The sequence below is a fragment of the Carassius carassius genome, chromosome 1, assembly GCF_963082965.1.
Source record: "Carassius carassius chromosome 1, fCarCar2.1, whole genome shotgun sequence".
Lineage (NCBI taxonomy): Eukaryota > Metazoa > Chordata > Actinopteri > Cypriniformes > Cyprinidae > Carassius > Carassius carassius.
In genome coordinates, this window is record NC_081755.1 from 30777726 (window position 1) to 30804222 (window position 26497).

Below are 26497 nucleotides of genomic sequence, written 5' to 3' on the forward strand. Positions count from 1 at the left end.
TAACCTGGAGGTTCCCGCCCTGCAAGCGAAGCTGCTGTCGGTATAGTTGAATCAGGGTCCTGATTGGAACTCTGAGATCGCAAGCGCTATGCGCTGCCGACTGTTATATGGGCAGTATTGCGTAAGACCCACATTACTACATTGGTCAGGCCTTGCCTTGATTGTGTGATGTCATATTGCCGCGTCTACGGACGCTGCTAGATATGGGACGGAGGCAAGTTTTGCTACTGTTTTACCTTCATACAATAGGGGGCATTAGCAAACTTCCAAGGGGCAGCATGAATTTGAATTTAAGTGAAACAAAACAAGCATAAAATAACCCAAAATAACTACAAATAAAGATATTTTTATTCATCCTCTGAACAACTGGGTAGAAATTTAGAAAATTTAGATTTTTATTATTATTATTATCTTTTCCAGTAAATCACAAACAACTGTAAAGGTCTTGGGGCCATTGAATTAGGAGCTTTGGAATCAAAAAGATTGAGAACTACTGAACTAATATCTATTACAATTTATGTTAGTTATATTTTAGTGACATTAGACAAACAACATAACTTCCTGTAAATCCCATAGTAAAATTTTGAAGAATAATTTTTGTCAGATTTTTTTCCTAAAATTCCTTAATGCAGTTGAAACAAGAAACTGGTGACACAATTGAGAGGATAAATGTAGAAAAATTAAATATGATGATAAATAATTGAGAAATATAAGTCTGAAGCTAAATATATAATATATCTTTAAATGCATTGATGCTAGGAAAGGGAGACATTAGAGGGGAACTCAGTATTTTTGGTTACTGGCCTTTTATTGATTTTTCACAAGTATACTTATTTTTATATAGTTTTTAAAAATGAAACAAGGACGAAAATTTAATGAGTGCACTTTTTCAAACACATCTCCTTTATGATTTTCATTTCCTTTGGGATTATATACAATTCTAATATGCATCCCAAAAAAGGGACTAAAGAAAATGAGACTCTCCACTTTATTCAAAGAAAGAATGCAAAATGCAGAGATGCAGGCAGTGATTTGAGTGCAGGGTTTCAGGGATGTCAGTGTGTGTGTATGTGACACTGACGATGTGGCTGAAGGCTTACAGAGAGACCTACATTTCCCTCTCCAATGATCCCCTTCAGTGGCTGGGAGGCACAAACTGTCAGCCTTTAAAAAGAGTATTGAAAAGTAGAGATATTCCATTTCTAAAGTGTGTCTTTTTTTCTCTCTATACCACCTGAAGCTCTGTTCACAATTACACAGAATTAAAGCAACTAACTGACCAGAAGTTGTTCATTTTCATTGATCATTTTCTAATTCATGTATGGTCCACACTTTAAATGGAAAAATATTTGCAAGTAAATTGCACATATTTTATTATATTATAAAGGATATTTTTCCAGTTTTTGGACGGTTCTGAAAGGAACACTTCACCAAAAATTACAATTCTGTCATCTTTTCATCATCGTCATGCTGTCCCAAACCTTTATGAGTTTTTTTCACAACACAAAATATGTTTTGAAGAATGTTGGAAACAGTTTTGGTTTCCATTGACTTCCACTGTACAGACAAAAAATTAAATGGAAGTGAGTGGGAAACAATACAGTTTGGAATGACATGAGGGTGAGTAAAAGGATGGCAGAATTGTTATTTTTGGCCAGACTATCAGACTACCCTTTAAAAGCATATTACTTTTCTATTTGATTAGTCTTAGCCCACATATTAAAACCATGTCAGAAATTGTCAGCACTCTGAGTGATTTTTATTCATAAAATGGTAATTGTACAACTAGCCGAAGATTTGATGCATTATTCACTGCTACAGTATATACAGTATACAATTCTTTTTTTTTTCTTCAAAACTTTAAAGGGGTATATGATGTGATTTTGAGTGTTACAAGATCTTGTTGCATAAAGAAGATCTGTAAAGATGCAGACTAAAGCCTCAAATCCAAAGAAATATTCTTTATCAAAGTGAAGACTGTCCATGTTCCCCTAAAACGCCATGTTTAAACACGCCCCCACATGTCTACATCACTATGTGGGAAGATTTGCATAACACATGACGCTGTGTGACAGATTTTATGGAGGACTGTTTGCCTGAAACTGCAGAGTAGCCTACAATGGTTCTGTGCTCAAAGGCTGTTTCTATAAAGTGGTGCAGTTCCCAACTTTGCAAGGACAGTCAGGTGCTTCTGACTCACAGCCTGTTTGTACATGTTTTATATTTAAAGGATTTGCCACTGATGATTCAAACATGAGTTTTGAGCAGTGTAGAGTAGCTCTTATTGTTTGTCGTTTCTCAGATCACAAATGCTGACATGGTTTTATGTTTACGCGGCGCGATACGCAACGCAACACGTAAAAGACAGTATAAGTCATTTTAATCAGTAATTACACTCACCTAAAGGATTATTAGGAACACCTGTTTAATTTCTCATTAATGCAATTATCTAATCAACCAATCACATGGCAGTTGCTTCAATACATTTAGGGGTGTGGTCCTGGTCAAGACAATCTCCTGAACTCCACACTGAATGTCAGAATGGGAAAGAAAGGTGATTTAAGCAATTTTGAGCGTGGCATGGTTGTTGGTGCCAGACGGGCCGGTCTGAGTATTTCACAATCTGCTCAGTTACTGGGATTTTCACGCACAACTATTTCTAGCGTTTACAAAGAATGGTGTGAAAAGGGAAAAACATCCAGTATGCGGCAGTCCTGTGGGCGAAAATGCCTTGTTGATGCTAGAGGTCAGAGGAGAATGGGCGACTGATTCAAGCTGATAGAAGAGCAACTTTGACTGAAATAACCACTCATTACAACCGAGGTATGCAGCAAAGCATTTGTGAAGCCTCAACACGCACAACCTTGAGGCGGATGGGCTACAACAGCAGAAGACCCCACCGGGTACCACTCATCTCCACTACAAATAGGAAAAAAGAGGCTACAATTTGCACAAGCTCACCAAAATTGGACAGTTGAAGACTGGAAAAATGCCACGGCCTACCTGAGCATTGTTTCTGACCATGTCCATCCCTTTATGACCACCATGTACCATCCTCTGATGGCTACTTCCAGGAGGATAATGCACCATGACACAAAGCTCGAATCATCTCAAACTGGTTTCTTGAACAAGACAATGAGTTCACTGTACTAAAATGGCCCCCACAGTCACCAGATCTCAACCCAATAGAGCATCTTTGGGATGTGGTGGAACGGGAGCTTCGTGCCCTGGATGTGCATCCCACAAATCTCCATCAACTGCAAGATGCTATCTTATCAATATGGGCCAACATTTCTAAAGAATGCTTTCAGCACCTTGTTGAATCAATGCCATGTAGAATTAAGGCAGTTTTGAAGGCGAAAGGGGGTCAAACACAGTATTAGTATGGTGTTCCTAATAATCCTTTAGGTGAGTGTATGTCCCTACTGGATACAACAAATGCCTAATTTGTTATGGGTTTATTGGTTTTGTCTTGTCGCGCCGGGACACCTCATCACAGTATGGTAAAGGGCAATACATTTCTGTCATATGCTTGAGGTATTCAGCCAATCACAACGCACTGGATAGCTGGCCAATCAGAGCACACCTCGCTTTTCAGAACAATGAACTTCAAAGTGTTTCAGAAAGGCGGGGCATAGAGGAGCAACAATAATATAGATTATGTGGAAAATAATGTTTTTTTTTAACCCTGAACCACATAAACACATTGCATTACACTAAATAAACAACAAAATGTTTTTTTTAGCAATGTCATATGGCCCCTTTAATATTCAAAAAATCTTATTTTTACCAGCAGTAAATGTAAAAAAATGTTTGGTAATCAAAAGCTATGGCCAGTTATGAAGCACTCCAGTGAGAAACAACAGTGACCTGGTGACCTCCAGCACTCTTAGTATAAATGAGGTTTGAATCTTCAAATATTGTCTTTACATTAGATTGCTTTTTTCTACCTGTCTTTCTCTTTTCCTTACCCGGAGTGTCAATGTCTGCATCTTGCTGTGAGACAAGATGTTAGGTATTAGCCCCTTGCTGTGTACCTGTCAGTGTCTGTCTACCCATCTCCAGCCTTCTCTTTCCTGCTACCTCTCCATTTGACACCTCACTCTGTCTCTTCTCTCTCTCCCTCCATTCTTATCCCCCATCACTCTGTATGGCTATCCACGCATATCTTTTTCCTCTCTCTTTCTCGCTCTCTCTCTCTCCTGTTGTGGTGATCAAACGTGCCTTGTGTGTCTCACTGCAGTGCTGTGTGATCAGAGTGGAGAGTGAACACAAAAGAGAGAGGCTGTGTGTGCGGTTGGTTTCTCAGACCCAAGGAACATGCTGTCCCCTTCTGGCTGGGAATACTAAAGGCACAATCCCACAGCTGCTGCCTTTGTGTCTCCAGCCCCTGACCACACTTATATAAGCCCAGACCACAAAGCCAACTGTCCAACAGGCCTAAAATTCAGTGTATCTCTATCATCCTTTCAAACGGTCAGGGATGAGACACGACACAGAGCTGTGCTGTGTCAGTTTTTTGGGGTTATCTCAAGCTTGTGATGCTCAGCTGGGATCTGAGCTCTTCAAATGAGACTCAAATACTGAAACAGGAAATAGAAAATAAAAAAGCTTTAAGCTTATTTTATTTTATTGACAAAATATTTTAGTTGGTTTTGAATATTTTTTTTTAATTGGACCATATTACATTTTATGCAGTATAATATATTGCCAAATGTATTGGGACAACCCCTTCTAAAGAACAGGTATGACTACTTTAGTTTTTTCTTGTTATATTATATTATTATATGTTAAAGCATATAATGATATTCAAGGGAACTGTGTGCTTCTAATTTTATAGCAACAGTTTGGACAGGAAGCTTTTCTATTCTAATATGCCTCTGTGTTTAGGCAGCAGTTCAAAAATAAATGATTGATTCAGTCAGTGTGGAGGAACTTGACTGGTCTTCAGAAAGCCCGCTGAACACCTCTGGTGTGACTTTAAATGCAGACACCAATGACTTGTACATATAGGTACAGTCATTATAGACACTTTCAAAACTGTTGCAACAAAGATGGAAATTATTAAAATAAATCATTAAGATTTATAAACTTCATATTAACAGTATCTTGCATATCCTTACTATACAACACACATAGTTATGTGAGTAGCCTAGGCCTAAAGCCTACTTATATTTTATATATTAATACAAAATCAAACTCAAGATCATAATCAAGTCTCTTCTGCTTGCCTGTTTTATCTAGTTTTGTTTATAGTTAAATAATTTAACCCTTGTGCAGAATAATCGGACAAAGCCGTAAAGCAAAGAAACTCCGCGAACGACAACTAAATTGGAGGGACTAACTGTTACTCAAGTGATAAAAGACACTTTGACAATGTAATGAAAGTAAATTATGACACAACACATAAATGGAGCAGATAAGCAGCCCGTGGCTAATTATTAGCTGTTATCACCCATTACTCAGCACGATGTCCAAACGTTTCCCCATGTCCCTTTGCACATGCATGCAGACTGTGGTATGGAATGATATTGCGGACTTTATTCAAAAGGCATTGCAAATTGTATTTGCAATTGCGTTTTCAATTTGTGGATGCATAAAATGTGACATAATCCAAATGCAAATGCATTACCGTTTTCATTTTCGATTAAGTGAACGCACAGTGTCTGCCAAATTTAAAATGGAAATGCAAAGTCTGTTTGCAATTGTGTTTCCCATATCTTAGGAGCTATGAGCCTGTCATATTTAAATAGCAATATTAATTACCACATTTGCCTTTTCACTCTCTCTGCACTGTGCATGTAAACTGCCAAAACTCAAATGGAATCGCAATACCTTTTGCATTTGAATTTCCAACGTCTACACGGAAACCTGTCAATCAAGTGACAGGGGTGGGGCCGTTTAATTGGGCGTGTTTGCATTGGGAAGTGACGATCGTACTAAAATGTAATATGTTTTTACTAGGGTAAATATGAGTTAACGATAGTGTTTATAATTAAGCCACAGTAGCCACAAATGTACAGTTGTCTTAGACGAATTCTCCTTGATTCAGCAGTTGCACGATGTACAGCCGAGAGTCCTGTTTTGAATCTAGAGATCTGGTACTATTTCAGTGTAGCTTGGTAGCTCAGTGGTTAGTGACTGTCATCTCTCACGGCACACAGTCTTTTAGCGCGTCTTCGAAACCCGGGCAGACATAGACGTTCTTTATTTTTTTGTTTATCCTACTAACTTCAGCCGCTGATTTCGGACTTGCATCCTCAGTAGTTCAGACTTTGTGCATTCGACTCGGGAGTGTGATGTCTGCGAGGACGCAGGTCCGGTAATTCTGCAAACAGCAGCGTACTTGATAACATGTCAGCTCGCCTTGACTACTGCAATTTTCCTCACTGTATGATCGCCCGTTTGGCGGCTGAAGTTAGTAGGATAAACAAAAAAATAAAGAACGTCTGTGTCGGCCCGGGTTTCGAACACGCGCTAAAAGACTGTGTGCCGTGAGAGATGACAGTCACTAACCACTGAGCTACCAAGCTACACTGAAGTAGTACCAGATCTCTAGATTCAAGACAGGACTCTCTGCTGTACATCGTGCAGCTGCTGAATCAAGGAGAATCCGTCTAAGACAACTGTACATTTGTGGCTACTGTGGCTTAATTATAAACACTATCGTTAACTCATATTTACCCTAGTAAAAACATATTACATTTTAGTACGATCGTCACTTCCCAATGCAAACACGCCCAATAAAACGGCCTGACCCCTGTCACTTGATTGACAGGTTTCCGTGTAGACGTTGGAAATTCAAATGCAAAAGGTATTGCGATTCCATTTGAGTTTTGGCAGTTTACATGCACAGTGCAGAGAGAGTGAAAAGGCAAATGTGGTAATTAATATTGCTATTTAAATATGACAGGCTCATAGCTCCTAAGATATGGGAAACACAATTGCAAACGGACTTTGCATTTCCATTTTAAATTTGGCAGACACTGTGCATTCACTTAATCGAAAATGAAAACGGTAATGCGCGATTTGCATTTGCGTTTGGATTATGTCACATTTTATGCATCCACAAATTGAAAACGCAATTGCAAATACAATTTGCAATGCCTTTTGAATAAAGTCCGCAATATCATTCCATACTGTGGGGTGTACTGCTCCGCCTCTCGCCCTCTAGTGGTAAGGTGAGAGTTAGGTGGGCCTGTCTTCTGCTCAGGAGTCTGCTGATGCCGCTGCTGGCTTTTAGAATGCAGCTGTGTCCATAGGAACCAGCTCAGAATACTGATTTCACAGTGCAGCACTTGTGCATCTGGGCTGCAGTCAGGCAGACGCTAGCCAAAGACTGTCCACTGTCTCTACCCCATCTCTCTTCAGAAAATAAAACCAATACATGTGAATTATATTCTGCAATCCCAAATGGAAACTCATACTGAGGGGTTTCAATGCAGCCCATAAAGGATAAATAAAAAATGTAATTAAATAAATATAGAAATGGCAGCCTAAGACAATGAAAACATATATAATCTTTATAGTGTGTTTGTATATGTATATATATATATATATATATATATATATATATATATATATATATATATATTAGTGCTTTCAACGTTAACGTGTTAACGCATGCGATTAATTTTTGTCTGGTTTAACGTGTCAAAATATTTAACACAATTAACGCAGCATCCGTATTTTCTGCCATCCGTTGGCTAGCTTTACATTATATGATCACGCTCTTATTCATTTAAATGCTTTTAAACATTTCAAGCGCGGCAAGACAAAAGAGAATGCGCTGTCTGTGAATGCCCTTATGTGACACATACACACGTACACACACACACACACACACACACAATGCATAGACAGGGCGCCAGAATCCAGTTCTCTTAAGCGCTTGAACTAACAATAAACATCCCAAAGTGCCAGTTTTGTCGATTATCCTCATAGGAGCGATCTTAAATGATTTATATAAAGTCTAAAATGAACAAAAAGAGTTGTGAGAGAATGAGGCGAGATCCATAGACAGTATATAAACGGTGAGATCCATGTGTCTGTCTGCTCTTAAAGGGACAGCAGCCAATAAAGCTTCCTGTCAGTAAAGTTAAAGAACAAAGGGAACAGAGAAAATGACTCGCTGCTCTTGACTAAATAACTTTTGTAGCTTTAATAAGGATTAACTATTTAATTTATAGTTTATGCAGTGCAGACTGCATATAACTTTGATAACTTTATTAAATTTCTGTATATTTCCTAACTGTTAAGACAGGAAGGGCAGGAGTAAACATGACATTTATTATGGGTTTATGTTAGCATTGTTTTAAGTTTACTTAAATTAAAAACTGTTATATTTTTGAAGCCTAATAATAAATGTAAATCAATAAAAAATCAGTAGCTGTATTAATATCAGTAATACTGGCCTTCATTCATAAAAAGATGCCATTTTAACAAGTATTTAAAATATACTGTCTTTATGTTGTTTCTACATTAATTTGATTAACTGTGAAATTATTACATTAAAAAATATATTAAAAACGTACAAAAACATTTCTTTTTTTATTGCGATTAATCACAGAAAAAATGTGTGATTAATCTAGTTAAAGTTTTTAATCGATTGACAGCACTAATATATATATATATATATTTACACACACACTCACCGGCCACTTTATTAGGTATTCCTGTTCGATTGCTTGGAAACAGAAATTGCTAATCAGCCAATCACATGGCTTGATGTTGTAAAGACGACTTGCTGAAGACGTCGAGCATCAGAATGGGGAAAAAAGGGGATTCAAGTGACATTAAACGTGGAAAGGTTGTTGGTGCCAGACGGGCTGGTCTGAGTATTTCAAAAACTGCTGATCTACTGGGATTTTCATGCACAACCATTGCTAGGGTTTATAGGGAATGGTCCGAAAAAGAGAAAATATCCAGTGGGCGGCAGCTGTGTGGACAAAAATGCCTCGTTAATGTCAGCGGAGAATGGGCAGACTGGTTAGAGATGATAGAAAGGCAACAGTAAGTCAAATAACCACTCGTTACAACCAAGGTATGCAGAAAACCATCTCTGAACGCAGGAAATTAAAACATGGTTTCTGAAGTTCTGAAGGCAAAAGGGGGTCCAACCTGGTCCTAGCAAGGTGTACCTAATAAAGTGGCCAGTGAGTGTATATATGTCTTATTTATGTTGCACAGATGCTCTTGACCATTAAAAAACATCAGTGCACTTTATAACAATATTAGCAGACATAGACCCATATTAGAAGTGAATTTGGGCATTATATCCTTCTTACATGTAAAACAGCATAACCAAGGACAAACATATTTAAATTTATATTAACTTTAATATAATATATATATTTTTTTAAAAGCTTGAGTATGAATCATACACAGCAATGGTATCTTGAGTTTGCTTGAGTGTAACCAGCACATTTTTAAGAGCATAAATAATGAAATGAAGGGTAGTTATAACATGATGGGAGGGGAAAATGAGGAGGGGTGGAGAGCAGAAGTTAGGATAGTGTGGAGAATAGCTGTATGCCATGCCAGAGCTACTTACATAAGTGCACTGCACAGAGAGGAAACCAACACAGACTTGCCCTTCAGCCACAATGACATACTGCTTCAGCCCTTTCATCCCTGAGCTTCTCTCTTTTACTGCACACTCCATTATTATACCTCCCAATAGTACCAGAAAGACATCTGCTCCTCCCTCAAAATAGGGTTTGCATCAATTATAAGTTAATAGTTCTACTATGTACACACAAATAACATGAATATATATATATATATATATATATATATAAACACAGTATATAGTGCATAACAAAACAAACCGGACATAATATAATTTCTATCACTTGATAAACTGTTAATAAATAATATTGATAAACAAATAATTGAACACTGTCACATTGTTCTTTTAATAACTGAAATATCATGTTTTTAATTTTAAACAATGTTGAAAATACATGTATAGGGTAAGTGAACGTTTATTAACTAACTGTGTCTAGTCTTAAAAAAAGTATCTAATTTTATTTATTTATTTATTTTTCCCCCTTCAAGACCGGTCATAATACGACTAAAATTCTAGTTGGTCAAATCCATTTTTTTAATACAGTCTTAGCATAGTGGCTGTTTATGCAACTGGCTTCAAGTTTCTTCAGCTATGCTATGAAGTATGTTAAAAACAAACATTAAAGGGATAGTTCACCCAAAAAATGAAAATTGTGTCATTAATTACTCAACCTCATGTCATTCAAACCTGTAAGACCTTCCTTCATTTTCAGGACACAAATTAATACATTTATGATAAAATCCAAGAGCTTTCTGACCCTCCATAGACAGCAACACAACAGCCAAGCTCAAGACCCAGAAAGGTAGCAAGGGCATTGATGAATAATCCATGTGACATCAGTGGTTCAAACATAATGTTACTAAGAATACAGTACTTTTTGAGCATAAAGCAAATAAAAATAACCATTTTATTCAACAATTCTTCTCCAAATCATGTCTTCGACCATTATCTAGAGTACCTCTGCACATAACACATGCGTGTGGTGCTGCTGGCATAGATCATGCATGTGCTGAGCCTTGTTTACATGCAGAGGAATGCACACGCATACATTGTGGTACTCTCTATAATGGCGGACTACATGGAATAAAGTCTTTATTTTTGTTTTCTTTGTGCATAAAAACTATTCTCATAGCTTTGTAAAATTACAGTTGAACCACTGATTTCACATGGACTACTCTTAAAAATAAAGTTGCTTCACGTCACCATAGAAAAACATTTTTGTCTGATTCCGTTAAGAACCTTTAACATTTGAAGAACCTTTCTGTTTCACAAAAGGTTCTTGGTGGCAGAAGAAGGTTCTCCAAATTATAAAAAGATAAGAAAGTAGGGGTGTAACGATTCACTCGTTTTCTCGATGCATCGATTACAAACCCTGTCGATTCATATGCATCGATCTTGAAACATGATTTTGGAATCGTGAATCACCGATCTTGGACAGCAATCGATTCAAAATGCTAAGAATCAAATGAATCGCGATTTCTATAGCGATTCAATGCTTTCAAAATGTATACACATTAAATTACTACACGCACGAATTAATGGAGACCTTGAAGAGTGTTCGTGAATCGTGCCTCTTATCTGTCCTTCACGCGCTCCACTGTTTACCGCCTGAGACTGTCACAGGATTGCGCTCCGTTCGTCTCTGATGCAGCTGACGTGTGATCTATAGGACCCGTGGCCAGTAATGCTAACGTGAAGTAGTTTTACTTTTCTGTAGTTTGTCAATGGCTCTCTGCATCTTACCGACGGAGTTACCGGAGCTGTCGACAGCTGTATTTATTGCATGGACGGAGCAGAAATGTAAGTGTCTAAATCATACGCACAGATCCATTGAATGATAAATGTTTTTAAACAATGCGGATGAACCAAATATACGAAGGAAACTTTTAAAATTAACCACAGCATTAACAACGACCTTGAAATAAGAGCACGAGATTTATCTGATAATCAGATGCATGAAAGTAGCGTTTCATTAGCAAACAGACATCTGGCGCGTTTTCTCTCAGAATCATTCGCTGATGGAGAGGAAAAGTTAAATAGAGATGAAGACGTTTTCACAATGAAAGAGAAGCGATCTCGCTCTCATAGACGTGCCAGGCTATATCTGCAGCCAAACTGAATAAAAGCAGAATGAACTGATGAAACTAAAAAAAACCCACAAACAATTTATGAATGATGCAGTGCTAATTGACATTTATTACAGTACAGAAACTATAAAGTATATTTTCTACCTTATTCTGTGCAGAAAATGTAAATAATTGCTAATTAAATGTAGCCTAGTATATAAAACAATCATAAAATTGCCATTAGGAAAAAAATATCGATTACAAATGATTGATTATTGTCCAGCAGTGTATTTGATTTATTACAGCTAATTAAAAGTAATTAAAAAAGAAGATAATTCCTTGTAAAAAAAAAATAATAATAATAATAATTATTATTATTATTATTATATAGGCTACATACATAAAATGATTGTATTTGACATTTCTGTCACTTCTGAAATTATGGCTACTCCCCTGGTGTGACAAAATGTTAGCTTATACATAATACTCTTTAAGCTCTTTTTTAAAAACTTGGCTTACATACATTTTTACGTATGCCATGTCGCATCATTAAACTAGCATTTAACAATGGACAAAAGGTTTTTTTTTTTTCTAACCTATGGTTCTCTAAACATAAATGCTACTGTAATTTGCCCCCTGACTAAGCATTAAAAGAATTTAGTAGAAGCATTTAAATAATCCCGTGAATGCACTTAAAGAATGCAGAATCGAATCGTTATAATCGAATCGAATCGAATTTGTGAATCGAATCGAATTGAATCGTTCTAAATTTGCAAAAATCGTTCTTGAATCGAAAACCTATGAATCGTAATCGAATTGAATCGCTGCCTTGTCAAAGATTCACAGCCCTATAAGAAAGAGATGTTTTTTAAAGAATCTTTGACTGAATGGTTATTTGTGGAACCAAAAATGATTATTTAATGGCATCGCTGTGAAGAACCTTTTAAGCACTATTTATTGTTGTGTGTTTTTTTTACAGATGTCCATACTACATTTCTAAGCCTGGGAACATTTCAGTTGCATTGCTCTCTATGCAGGGTCAGAGAGCTCTCGGATTTCATAAAATATCTTCATTTGTGTTCAGGCTAATTTGAGTTTGGAGCAACATGATGGTGAGTAATTATAAAGTAACTATACTTTTAATTCACTCATTATAATATAGTTTAATCTACAAATATAACACTATTTTGTAGGAATTATAAACAGGAGTGAAACAGAACCCATTAAAAGGTCTTAGAGCCAATGGGGATCGCTCTCAATGGAAACCCAATTTCAAGGTAGGACCTGAATTGTCTTAACACAGGCTCAAAAAATGACTCTTTGAAATCAGCTATTTTTGCTAATGGAAACCACAGAACTGCATTCCAAGTAACTTCACACCTCAGCTGCCACGTCATCAAGCGCCATCGAAAGGCCGTCTTGAATGAAAGGATCTCTGGAAGGCAACCTTCATTTTCATGACCTGCATTGTATTTTGAAGGATGCATCAAGTGTATCCTTTGTGTCTTCCAGTCAGTGGCGGACTGGGACAGTAAATCAGGCCGGGAATTTGACTCCACCCCAGGCCACCTCTGTTACTGCAGTCACCACCACCCAATTCATGTGTCCACCAGACTGCTAAACTCTTTGGCTCTTTCAGTTGTTTGAATTGGGTTATACTTAAAAAATAAATCAAAATCCTTAGACTGTGGACGGGCAAAATAATCAAATGAAGTATCAATAAGTATCAAGGCAATCACTGTCTCTATCATCTTTTCTTTTCTTAATCTATATTAATTATGCAGCCATCAATTGTATGTCCCAATGATCACAGTCCTACTACTGATGACCTTATAAATCATAAAAGCACATATTTTTCTAAGAGTATAGCCAGCATGTTTAGTTTTGCTTATAGCTTAAACTTTACCTGAAGGTTCCTGCTCTGACTCAAAAGCTGAACTGTCCACCCCATCTTGTTCAACAGCAGGAGCACTAGCAGCACTAGTGCTACTGTTGCTTCCTTCATCACCTTCAAAATAAATAAGCATTGTACACTAGGCTACATATTGTAGGCTAGAAATGGAAAATCAATTTCTGGTCAATTTTGGCACTAAAAAAAATATTTGTATATTTGTTATATAAATATATATTTTTTATTTTTTTTAATAGATTTTATCTATTGTAAGTCGCTTTGAATGAAAGCGTCCATCTGCCAAATGATTATGTAAATATTAGGGTGGAACAGTTCAACTTTTTCACAGTTCGGTTTGTTTCACGGTTTTAGAGTCACGGTTTCGGTACCGTTGTATGTGCTATGTTTATGGAAAAACTATACTTTCAAAAAATATATATATATTATCATATTATTAAGAATATTCTAACTAAGGGCAACAGCACAAATTAATACAATAGAGTAAAGATACAAATAAAAAAACTGATTTTTTTTTTAGGTAGGTCTTGCATTTGTTTTTAGGTACAGAAATTAAATAAAGTAATCAAATGTAAAACATTGCATTTTGGACTATAAATTAAAGATTATTCTTTATTAAAGTAAAAAAAAGCTTTTTAATCAAGAGCAGTGAGTGATTTCTTTGTTGTTGCTGTTCGATTAATATAAAGACTGTCACTTTAAGAGAATGCACTGATACAGTGTTCGTAGTGTGAATTTTTGAGTGAGTTTTTTTTTTTTTCATCGCTGTAGTTGTAATGTCTGGGAATGCAGAATGCGCAGCCATCAACAGAAACATATATTATTTGAACCATGTTTATTTTACGTTTTATTTATAGTAGACCATATTACAGATGCTTTGTCAGATTTAAGTTGAACAGCGGTCCCAGCCAAGCGTGCCCCACAAGCCGTGAAAAGTGAAGCCAAAACGTCTCGATCGCCCCCTGGTGAGTGGTCCTAGTATAGGTCATAAACCCCGCCTCCCAATGTTATTCAATGGGACGCGAGACCAACTAAACAATTAAATTACCCTTCAAATATATTTTTTCCGAAGCTGTTTTTTGTCATTTACTGTAGTTTGTATCACGCTAATGTAAATTCAAGTGTTCGTTTTTAAAATAAGTTGTTTTTTAGATAGTTATTTAATGCTCTAAAAACGGTGGTGTGACGTCGTGATTGACAGCTGTGATTGACAGCTCTATGGAGGAGGCACTGAAGCGTCAACAGCCTTTTTTCATGATCTTCGGAAGACTGAGGAGATTGTATTTACCTTATTTTAATGAGATTGGAGTGGAACGGAGCAGACAGAGTTCACAGGAGCAGGACTCCACTTCCAAAACAGTGCAGATTACGGTATGTGCATTCTGCGAGGGAGAGTGAGGGCGGGGCACAGGGGCGGGGCCGTTGATTTCGCGGCTTTAAGGCTTTACTTCCTGCTTGCTACTGCGCATAGCTACTGCGCAGAACTGGTCCCTAGATCGCTATCTGCGCAGGCGCAAGTCCAAGATGTCAGCGCCATATCGGGACACTGGCGGCTTCAGTTTTGACCAATGGAAGAGAGCGAAGGCGAGTCGTCCATCTTTTTTTACAGTCTATGGTCCCAGCGCGTGCCGAACCGTGTGTGGTGAACTGAACGGTTCGGTTTTTTCAGTGAACCTTCCCATCCCTAGTAATTATAAATGTAATTCTGACCTTACTGGCGAACATGGCTGGGATTTTGCAGCAATTTGCTGCGTCTGTGGCCAGGGCTTTTCTCCTTTTATACGTTGCGTCCTCTTTTACTGTCTATGGTTGCGTCTCTGCTCCTCCTTTGCGTTTACGCTCCATTTTTTGCGCGATTTTCTAAGATAAAGCCTGCCTCTGGATATAGCCAATTAGGCAGTGCTTCGCTGATGTTTGGTCATGTGGTGGTGTCATTTTCACTCAGCGATCGCCTGATTCGTAGATACATAAGTCCGTCAATTAATTCGCAGTTGCATACCAGCCTACTGCACGACGTCAGCCTGATCGACTGCACAGCGGCAGGCCAGAATGATCGTCAGGCCACCGGGAGCACCGGGACATTTCCCGCTGGCCTGACGGTCATTCTGGCCGCCCCTGCTTCCAGTCACTCACAATTCTTTACACATATTCCAATTCATGAAAAAGATCTGGTGAGAAATGAGCAATGAACATTATTATTATAATATTATACTTTCATAAAAAAATCAAAGACTTAAAAGTGTTTTCGGAGATAAAGGTATATTTTCTTTTGCTGTGTATATTAATCACAACTGTCCATGATGTAAATCAGTGGGAGACCAGACAGTTGCCATTCACTGCTAATATAGTTTATTAACATTTTTTCAAAATGAATTTTTAATAGTACTTTCGTGCCATGACTCTTTGACCAATCAACACTGCAAATTCAATGTGATTAGACCAGTATGCTAATCAGACAAAAATGGTCCCCTTGGCTTCTGAGTGAAATCTAGTCCGATTCTAGGATTCATGCGTCTTATAATCCAAATTATACAATTTATTACTTAAAAAGGATCTTTAAAAATTAAATGTTTTAGGGCGAAGCAATTCTTGCCAAGAGAACAGAATATCTACCATGCGAGGAGGAAGTAAGGTCTAAACAGTGTGTGAAGAGCTTCCAGGGTTCTTATTACAATGTGAAATGATGGGGAAGCAGTTTTGCAACGAGTCAGTGAGAACATAAAGTCTTAATTAGGTGAGCTCCCTTCGGACTGTCGTAAACAAAAGCCTCAATTCCAACTTGATGCCCCCAAAGCTCAGAGGGATGCTCCGTTCTCAAGGACAAAACCTAGAGGCTTTGCTAGCTTAACTATTGTTGTTTGATACTGCTAACAATTTATACACAAGGAGAACAGGCAGAGTGCGAGGTTGCAACGAAAGTCCTTGGCAGCCCTTTTCTATGATGTAATGGTGGGAGTGGGGAGAGCCAGCGGTTTCTTTGGTATGGACATCTGGGCACAAGTGCTGTGGGGTGTTGTGTTTGGACCATAGACTGTAAAAAAAAATGGACAAAGCGTCTGTGACGTCACCCATAGACTTTCTGAAGAACGGGTTTGAAGCCGTTTATGTATGGAGATAAATCAGTAGCTAAACTCGAGAGGTTGAAGATCTGATTGTGAGAACTTGTCTTATTAATATTTGTATTTGTAAGTTAAAATTTACACTCATGGCTCTGATGTGAAGAGTTGAATCTTTCAATTTGCACACACAGACAATGATCAAAACACCCGTGTTTTGAATTGGAAGTTGTAGATTAATAGTTACAAATGTGTAGAATGACATTCACACAAAGAAAATGACATACACACATGTTTACGACATATTTACTTTTGCACTTTACTCCAGTTTCGCTGCACAACGTCAAGTCGGCACTTACAACCTCTCAGATCTGGAAGTACAAGTTCAAATCCTAGCGCTCTGACTTTTGCTACTCTTTTTGCGCTATTCTGTTGCAAAACTCACTTGTGCACTTGTATATGCAGATGTGAGAGAGCAGAGCTGGGGGCGGGGCTTTGGTGCGAATGAAGACATTTTATTGGTCGATGCCCGACCAATGAACAACGCCAACTGTTTTCACTGAATATCCTTAGCTTTGACAGGATTTTAAGACACTGCGTTCATTTTGCCATTCAGGTATTATCTAGTAGACAAATAATGCAACATATTTTATATGTATATCCCACTGCATATTGCAGAGTAAACTCGCTGTACCAGAGCATGCTTTGATCTCACCGCCACGCGATCACGTGGTTCATGGAGCTATCAATAGTACTAAACTGAACATTTTGTCAATACGCTTGAAATGTATTAATTGGGACAGATAGCAGTTTCATTATATTTGCAGCGATTTCTAGTAATTTGTAACACTTAAAGTGCATTGATTTATGCATGGATAACTACGTTGACTAATGACTGTGTTACAATAGCATTTCTATGCTGGAAAATGGAACAGCATTATGTTCTCATACTCCTCCTTGGCAGTTTAATATGACTAAACAATTAAGTGTAGCTTTTAACCAATAAAATAACTGTACTACATGTTAACTCAGTCCTGTTTAGTTAATTTGAAAAGATCATGGTACTAAATAATATGCGCAATAATTATGATCCATGAATGACCATTTGAAATATAACATTTTGTAATATGGTTATAATTTAAACTACAATAACTGTAGTATTTAGGTTTAAATTCCAGTGCAAAGAGGCACGCTTTAAATTAGAGGCATTTGGTGGCCGAAAGATAATATTCATATGCAATTCCATTGCTTAAACACTAGATGGCCTTGTTGATGTTTAATAAATACATGTATTTAGCTCTACTAGTTGCTCAAAACAGTATTTCTGGTCATAAGTGCTTATTTTTTAGGTTTTGCTGTTTAATGTACATTTAGACATTATTAAACACTCGATTTTTATTTAAAAAAAATTAATAATAATAATGTTGCATTTAAAAAGATTCATTACTGACAAGAAAATTAGGGATTTAACCCAATGAAGATGTTAAATTATTTTTACAAAACATAAAAATAATAAAAACAGCATTATATTGCAACTCTGGTAGAGTGATATGCAGTGGGATATACATATAAAATATGTTGCATTATTTGTCTACTAGATAATACCTGAATGGCAAAATGAATGCAGTGTCTTAAAATCCTGTCAAAGCTAAGGATATTCAGTGAAAACAGTTGGCGTTGTTCATTGGTCGGGCATCGACCAATAAAATGTCTTCATTCGCACCAAAGCCCCGCCCCCAGCTCTGCTCTCTCACATCTGCATATACAAGTGCACAAGTGAGTTTTGCAACAGAATAGCGCAAAAAGAGTAGCAAAAGTCAGAGCGCTAGGATTTGAACTTGTACTTCCAGATCTGAGAGGTTGTAAGTGCCGACTTGACGTTGTGCAGCGAAACTGGAGTAAAGTGCAAAAGTAAATATGTCGTAAACATGTGTATATGTCATTTTCTTTGTGTGAATGTCATTCTACACATTTGTGACTATTAATTTACAACTTCCAATTCAAAACACGGGTGTTTTGATCATTGTCTGTGTGTGCAAATTGAAAGATTCAACTCTTCACATCAGAGCTGTGAGTGTAAATTTTAACTTACAAATACAAATATTAATATGACAAGTTCTCACATTCAGATCTTCAACCTCTCGAGTTTTGCTACTGATTTACCTTTATATTTATGGGGGGTATGGGCAGCGCCATCTTGGAAAATCTTGGGAAATCCTAACCCCTCCCACCTTCTGACGCAGCGCGCTACACTCAGCTCGCTCTGCAAATTCGGTTATCTCTGTGTATATTTTAGGCAACGAAATATGTTATAAAACACCATACTAACTATTTTCGTTTTCATTAAAAGAAATCTTAAACATTATAGCCACACAAATGTGGTTCAGGCAACGCATATTGATTATATTCAACTACACATAACGTTTGCCTATTTATGAAAAAACAAAATATAAAACACAAACCTGCCTCTTTTCATTTTAAATATAATATAAAAATATTAAACATTTTATGGTCCAGGCAATATGTGCATTTGTACTAAACAACAGATTTTGCAGTAAACAACATTACAGAACATCTTCGTTGTATTAAAATTTAAAATGACAAAACTCAACCCAGTCTCTTTTTGTTAAATTTCAGTTTTATCAATATTAGCCATTATAAAAGTATAAGTAAAAGGTATAAGAAGCTATACAAATAAAGCAAACAATTCAGTTAAACATACAAAGTCAGCGCTCTAGTCTAACCATACATCGGTAAAGTTAAATAGCTTATAAAGTTATGAAACTTCCCCTCAACCAAAACGATTGCCCAGGGAAAAAATTATAGATTTACGAGACCAAAAATCGCCCATTAGATATACACAAGATGAATTATATCTCACTACAGAGACGCCAGAGTCCGCGGCATTGGCGGCAAACTTTAGAAGGTCTAGCCGAGGAAAGACTGCTTCACGCGGGGTACATGAACTCCGAGCGCCCGGTCATCGCTGGATCAACTGGATACAATTTTCATAAATCTTTAAATAAACCACAGATTTGAGCTTTAAACAACTACATTCTCGCCTGAAAACCTCTTAAAACTACATTTCATGATACAGAAACAGTAGTATTATATGTCAACTGTATTAAAAAATGGCGCTTCTTGTTGTCATTCTCCGTGGCGCTGCATTGTCAGCTGTCAATCAAGCTATCACTCAAAGTTAACCACACCCTTATTGTCATATAGGGTAAGTGTACCCATTAAGCCCATGTACCCTTTAAGCCCACCATCAACTCTGAAGTCAAATAAAAAAAAGACAAAATCATATTTTTTGCCGCTCATTATTTTAACCAATCCAGGGATTTGTTACTTCTCTGACATTTTTTATTGCATACCAATCACATTTGTCAATGTTGAGTTAGCCCCACCCATGTGCAAGTTGTCTCAGGTTACCTCACACAAAGTCACCTCAAAACTTTGGTGTTTTGGCACTCTTCAGAAATCAAGACATTTCTTCAATTTTCAGCCATTTCTTCGGTAAGTACATTGATATTGTGTCAAATAAGAGATAAATGTATTGTTTTTTTGTGTATGAACAAATAGTACTTTATCATTTTATATCATTTTCCTTTAAATGGAAAGATGAGTTTTATTAGCTTGCGTTCAAAGCTAATCTCTAGGTCAAATCATTAGCCTTACAAAAAGATAGACTGCCAAAGAATTAAGCATGTGAACTACAAACATTAAATGTCTTGTGATTAATTATACATTAATTTACCAATAAATACATCATAAATTGTTTTGTAGAGAAGATTATTTTCATAAATTAACTTTTTTTTAAAGATGGGCTTAAATGGTACAGTGCCACAAAACGCATGCAAACTATAGCCAATACAAGCTAACCTTAAATGTAAAAAACTTAACATTTCTCAATGTGAGCTCAATAAAAATAACTTTTATGCTTAGTCCACATTATATTTAAGCTCCATACATGTCTTTTTAAACAAATCTTAGATTTTTAAAGGAAAACAATGTCTTTTTTCACCATTACTGACAGTGGTACCATTTAAGCCCACCTTATGTGTTTCAATGAGGAATTCCTCAAATTACAAACTTTGATCAATTTTCTGTGAAAATGTTAGGCTAAATGATTTGTTCTTTGTCTGCTTTTATCTTCCATACTACCTTAATTTACATCTATATTTTGATAAAAATTAAACACTGTGTAGCACCATTATATAGGCCTAATAGATGTCTGCTAATGTGTATCATTTGTTTTCAGTGAGAAAATGCCAAAAAGGAAAAACTACAGCACCTGTTCAAAAATCGTAGAGGCATGTCGCCTTTACAATGAGGGCACAGTTAAAAACTTGTCTTTGCTAGCAAAACAGTTTGGAGTGGACAGAAAGTCTTTCAGGGAGAGAGTGAAGGCAAAGGTCAGAGTTGATGCTCATCAGGAGAGACCTTCCTCAGTTCAGCTGTAGAGAACGAGATTTCAGAGTGTCTTCAGGTATGAAGAATGAAATGTTCTGTAGCCAATGTTTTTCATGTTGAATGTTATTGGTACAGGTGATGAGTACTATGGCAACCATTAGTAAAAAAGGAATATTTTAAATACGGTCACTGAAAAAATTATATTGTTGTTTTACTTCTTTAAAATCAATAAACTTTTAAATCATTCATGATGTGGGCTTGTTTGGAACACATGCGGGCTTAAATGGTACCAAAGTACCAATTAAGCCCATGCCAGACTTCTGACTTTATTCCTAAATTATCTTAATTTTATATTCTAAAATGTACATTGACTAATTAATACAATTTCAAATGAGAGATTAATCTTTCATTTTAACAAATCATTTATCTTATAAACTATGTCAATATCTATGAAAAAAACCTAAACTTAGATTTTGGTGGGCTTAATGGGTACACTTACCCTATTTTATATCTAAATACGATCTAAACTAACGAGTTAGAAAAAAATCACCCCCCTCTCAGTTGTCAAGCACTCGGAAGCTATCGGAAAAATACAAGTCAATGGGACCAACTTGTAAAAACATGAATTTATGCTGTGAAAACGGACATTTTAACATGGGGGCTATGGACATTTGCTCCCTTTTGGGACCTTCCCCTGGCAGATTTTCGCACTTCCGGGTAGGCTTCATTTTTCAGATCAGAATGTTGCCGCTTGGTTTGGACAGATGAACATGACAGGGAATGGTAGAATTCCTGACACCACCCTCATCATTCCCATCAGCCCTCATTTACAATGAAGCTGCTGTCAGAGGTAATTTGAGCTCTTTGTGAATTTAGCAGATTATAGACACACTTAGAGTCAAATGCTTGTCAAATATGGAGAATTACAGAAAACAAGTAGCATATAATGCAAGTGTTTTAATCAAGACGAGATTACTGTGAACTTTCCCCATGTTCTGAATCAACTTTTGTCCTCTAGAGGAGCCTTGTGAACATACAATACTAATTAAGGTATATACAGCATTCATTATCGACCAAGCACCTGAAGACCAGGAGTTTTGCGGAGTCAGTGGGATACACAAAGCTGCCATTGACCTGCTTTCTGCATTGCTTTTCTGCAGCAACCTTTGACAGAGGTCATACATGGAAAAAGTTAGACCACATTTGTACAGTGGCTGAGAGAGCTCAATGCTCAGCAACTTCAGAAAACACGTGCAAACAGAAAAGGCACCAGCATAATCAAGAACAGTTTGACAGAACGTGCTGCAAATGCTCACAAATTTGTATTTGCAGCACTGTCAAATTGAAGTGGTTCTCCGAATTTGCAGGTGTTCTTCTATTTTCAGCACATTGAGCTCTTCCAGCCACTGGACATTTGGGTTGAGTCCTACATCCAAGATTAAGTGACTTGTATAATTTGGTTTGGGTCAACAGACACAGCAAAACATGTAGATGGTGTGGACAATTGACAACTTCATTGCACACAAAAAAAAAAAAAAAAAGCCTCATTTTCCCAACATGCATACTTAAGGATTAAAAGGCATAAATGGGCAACACAGTTAATGGACTTCTAGACCTGGCAGTCATGTACAAAACTTTAACCCCAGGGTCACTTTTATATGGAGTATACCTTACATTTTGGAGGGTATTGACTTTTATAAAAACAACCCTAGAGAACAAGCAGCTGTACTTTGGGAACCCTAAATTTCTTGAATTATAAATCCAAAAAACAGTGGGGATGGACAGGTCACAGGTTGAGAACCACTACACTAAAGAAAAAAAAAAAAAAAAAAAAAAGAGAATTGAGAACAGATGAAATGCAAAAATGTTAGACCGTTCATTTGATTTTTATTAAACAACTCTGCAGTATTGCATGACAACATCAGACACAAGAGTAGGATTATGACATTTCCTCCTTGGCAAGGCGGTCTTTCTTGAGGGGCCCCTGTTGAAAGAAGAAAAGATTGGTTACCAGCCCATTTAACTGATTTTAACAAAAAGGTATATAATGTATGACTGGTATAAAATGTCGTCAGAGAGTGAACAGGGAGAAAGCACAAGAGAGGCACCACTCCCCTGCCTCACTGAGCTTTTATCTTGCACTGGAATGGAACCCAAATCTCAGATTGACAGGCTGAAACAGGTTACGAACAGTGCACTGATCTGCAGAGGTCCATGGGCAGCGAGGCAAATAGGTGTGGTGCATGTAAAATTAAGTGCAGACTACACAATGCTACAGAACAGAGACTACGCCTAATTAGAACAGAGACTACGCCTAATTCAGACTGATATCTTTGGGCTCCAGACGGATTCTGGGTGTTCGAGTCACAGCAGGGATAAAGTGCTGAGTAACCACTGCAAGCATGCACTCACCATGAAGCTCTTCTTTTCCTCGATGGTCTGGAAACGTCCATGACCAAACTTGGAGGTGGTGTCAATGAACTTGAGGTCGATCTTCTCCTGGGCACGGCGGCTGGTCTGGACCAGTAGAGATTTGCGTAGGGTCAAAACCCTCTTCCTGGTTCCAACCACACAGCCTTTCAGCATCAGGAAGTCGTTGGTCACCTCACCATAGTGCACAAAGCCACCCTAATACAGAAAAAAAATAAATAGGCTTAACAATTGAAGACTACACAACCTTAAGTAACTGAAAACCCCATAAGGCAGATATCTGCACACTCACCAGGGGGTTGATGCTCTTGTTGGACAGATCATATTCAGTAGCGGCGTTGTTCTTAACTACTTTTCCATCCTTTGTGTGATAGCCGGTACCAATCTTGTAGATCTAAAACAATACATCATTAGAAACGAGACTCATGAGGAAGACTAAGTAAAGCTGATCCTACAGGATCGCTAGGGTCCAATTCTGAGGCCTCACCTTCTTGTTGATCTCCGTGCGGTGGTGGTACCCCTTCTGACCGGCACGAGCCACAGAGAAAGCCACACGAGCAGGATGCCAGGCTCCAATACAGGCCACCTTACGCAGACCACGATGGGTCTTACGGGGCAGCTTTTTTGTGTGCCAGCGGCTTGTCACACCTACAAAAATGGTTTCTTTGATTAGAAAGTGCTCTTGGAAGCTCATTGGTTTAAAATACAGTAAGTGTGCTGTCAGAAGGAAGGCAGCATGGGAAATTTCCTCATGCAATTCGGGCGCCATGCCTGACGCGATTAATCCATGTCTTTCATCATTGTGCACAATGGTTATTAAATCAAAACTCACAGGAAGACAAAAGCGGAACAAAAAGCCATCCACCTACCCTTGTATCCGTGACCCTTGGTAACCCCGATAACGTCAATCATCTCATCCTGACCAAAGACATTAGCGATGGGAATGGCCTGCTCAAGCTTCTCTCTGGCCCAGTCAACCTTGTCAGCGACGGAGCCTCCGTTCAGCTGAATCTCCATCAAGTGAGACTTCTTCTGTCTCAAAGGCAGTAGGCGCATCTACAGAAAGTGGGATGGTTGGTAAAGCGCAATTTAAAGTCATACAAAGATTTAAATTATAGAGTTCACAATGTGTTGCACATATTTGACAACTCAATTTTGAAGAATCAGGTTCATTACACTGGTAAAGGGTCAAGAGTTTTGACCATTTAAATTTCGGATTTAACTTTTTCCCATTATGTTGGTTGGGGGAATGCAAAAAGACATTTGGGTTCGAAAAAGTGAATGTTCTGTTCCTGTGGCTCAAGTGGTAGAGCATTGCTTTAGCAGCACAAGGTTGTGGGTTCGACTACCAGGGAACACATGTTAGGTAAAAACTGTTAGCCTGAATGCACTGTAAGTCGCTTTGGATAAAAAAAGTCTGCTAAATGCATAAATGTTCTTGTAACAAACACGTGGAATGGATTTAATGGTATGGGACCAGTAGTGACATTTTGAATGAAAATAGCGATATTTAGGCCATAATCTCCCAGCCTTTTCAATAAGTGTTTAAGTGGTCACTGAAGCTCACAGCATTACTTTGTGCCACAGCTTTTAAGCTCACCTGTGTGTGGGAAATGATGCGAATGATCTGGCAGTACTTCTTCATGGAGGCAAAGTCTTTCTCCAGCTGCTTCTTGCCCTCTTCATCTTGCCACCTCTTGCAGTACTTGGTAAAGGCCTTCTTCTTGGACTTGTACCTAAACGTGGCACAGAAAGGTTGGCACAGTTCCTTCATAGCCCAGCGGGCTAGAGGAAGGAAACTGGGCATGGCTGCTTGCCCATCCCTTGTGGTAAAGGGTGGGCATTAACAACACTAAGTCACTTCAGCTCATGGCACAGTTTAAGCCGCCCTTTCCACCGGCCAGAGGAGCCCGGAGCTCATCAGGGCACTAGGCACCTGAGCGGAGCTGCACCACACCGATGGATTAGACTGGCTCAGAAAAAACATGACAAATGTTTATTCTGGCCAGCAACTATCAGTTCCAGACTAAAAACCAATCAGAAGTTATCAAAACCAAGCCTTACCAGTTCTTATAGAAGCGACGCTTGCACTCATCACTAATGTGCTCAGCAAAGATGGTTTTGAAAGAGCGCAGGCCACGAGGGGTCATGACATATCCAACAACACCCACCACAATCATGGGCGGAGTCTCCACAATGGTCACAGCCTCAACCACCTCCTTTTTGTTGACCTCTGAGAAGCACAAAAAGCACAAGTTAACTTAATTGTAAACCAGCATGCCCGTTTACAACCAGAATTTTAAAGAGTTAAACGGTTCTCAGAACTCGACATTCAGCAAGGGTTCAGGGCCCAAATATGTCCGCCCGTCGAGGTGATCATCACTGGCAGACATCCTAATAGCAAAACAGATTTCACATAACATGTAACACCTGTCTGCTTCAACTTACTTGAGCCAGGTCTATCGACCTCACGGACAATGTGGGTCATGCCAGCCTTGTAGCCAAGGAAAGCAGTCAGGTGAACAGGTTTGCTGGAATCATCTTTAGGGAAACTCTTCACCTTGCCACGATGGCGTTTGCACCTCTTGCGGGGCAGGAAGCCCAGAGAGCCGTGGCGTGGGGCCGAAAACTTACGGTGAGACTACAAAAAAAATATTCTGAATTAATCTTTTGTGACGTTACTTCTGTAACGATGCACCATTAACTGTGGAAGGCTTGCAGTCTTAACATTTTTTTTCTTGCAAACTCCTTTATCTTTGCAACTTATTACTTATGCAACTAGATAAACTTAATACTGCAATTTCTAACAAATAAATAAAAAAAAAAGGCCGTAAGAAAAAGAAAACCCGTTAGTCCAGTCCTGAAAACGTAACTCTAAGCCTCCTAAATTGAACGTACAAATGTTTTCTTGCACGAGTCGAGTCAAATCGGTAGATCTTTAATTTTACATTAATTGGGTCGCCATCTGGAAATACCAGACACTAAGAAAGTACTGACTGCTCATTTTATCTAGTTAGTAAAATTTAATTCGACGCTTCACTTGACAAGGCCC

The 26497-nt window shown here is 38.0% G+C and overlaps 1 protein-coding gene and 2 non-coding genes across 4 annotated transcripts; all 3 read right to left on the reverse strand.

Annotated features, from left to right (window-relative positions):
- Nucleotides 1-387: 387 nt before the first annotated feature.
- On the reverse strand, nt 388-26092 carry LOC132144928 (large ribosomal subunit protein uL3-like). 2 transcript variants are annotated; one of them, XM_059555528.1, is made up of 9 exons: nt 25894-26092; nt 25510-25678; nt 25046-25181; nt 24315-24501; nt 23933-24093; nt 23738-23839; nt 23428-23643; nt 22912-22999; nt 388-401 (listed from the first exon to the last, which is right to left on the reverse strand). In XM_059555528.1, exons 1-8 carry the CDS (start codon nt 25931-25933, stop codon nt 22955-22957), a joined length of 1056 nt encoding a protein of 351 aa, XP_059411511.1. In that variant the 5' UTR covers nt 25934-26092; the 3' UTR covers nt 388-401; nt 22912-22954. The 2 variants fall into 2 exon arrangements, with proteins under 2 accessions (XP_059411511.1, XP_059411503.1); XM_059555520.1 differs by lacking the exon at nt 388-401 and having other exon boundaries at nt 22883-22999.
- On the reverse strand, nt 23079-23213 carry LOC132154159 (small nucleolar RNA SNORA54). Its single transcript, XR_009437092.1, has one exon. It is a non-coding gene; the product is annotated as a small nucleolar RNA SNORA54 (small nucleolar RNA).
- LOC132154172 (small nucleolar RNA U83B) lies at nt 24159-24254 on the reverse strand. Its single transcript, XR_009437094.1, has one exon. It is a non-coding gene; the product is annotated as a small nucleolar RNA U83B (small nucleolar RNA).
- Nucleotides 26093-26497: the final 405 nt, after the last annotated feature.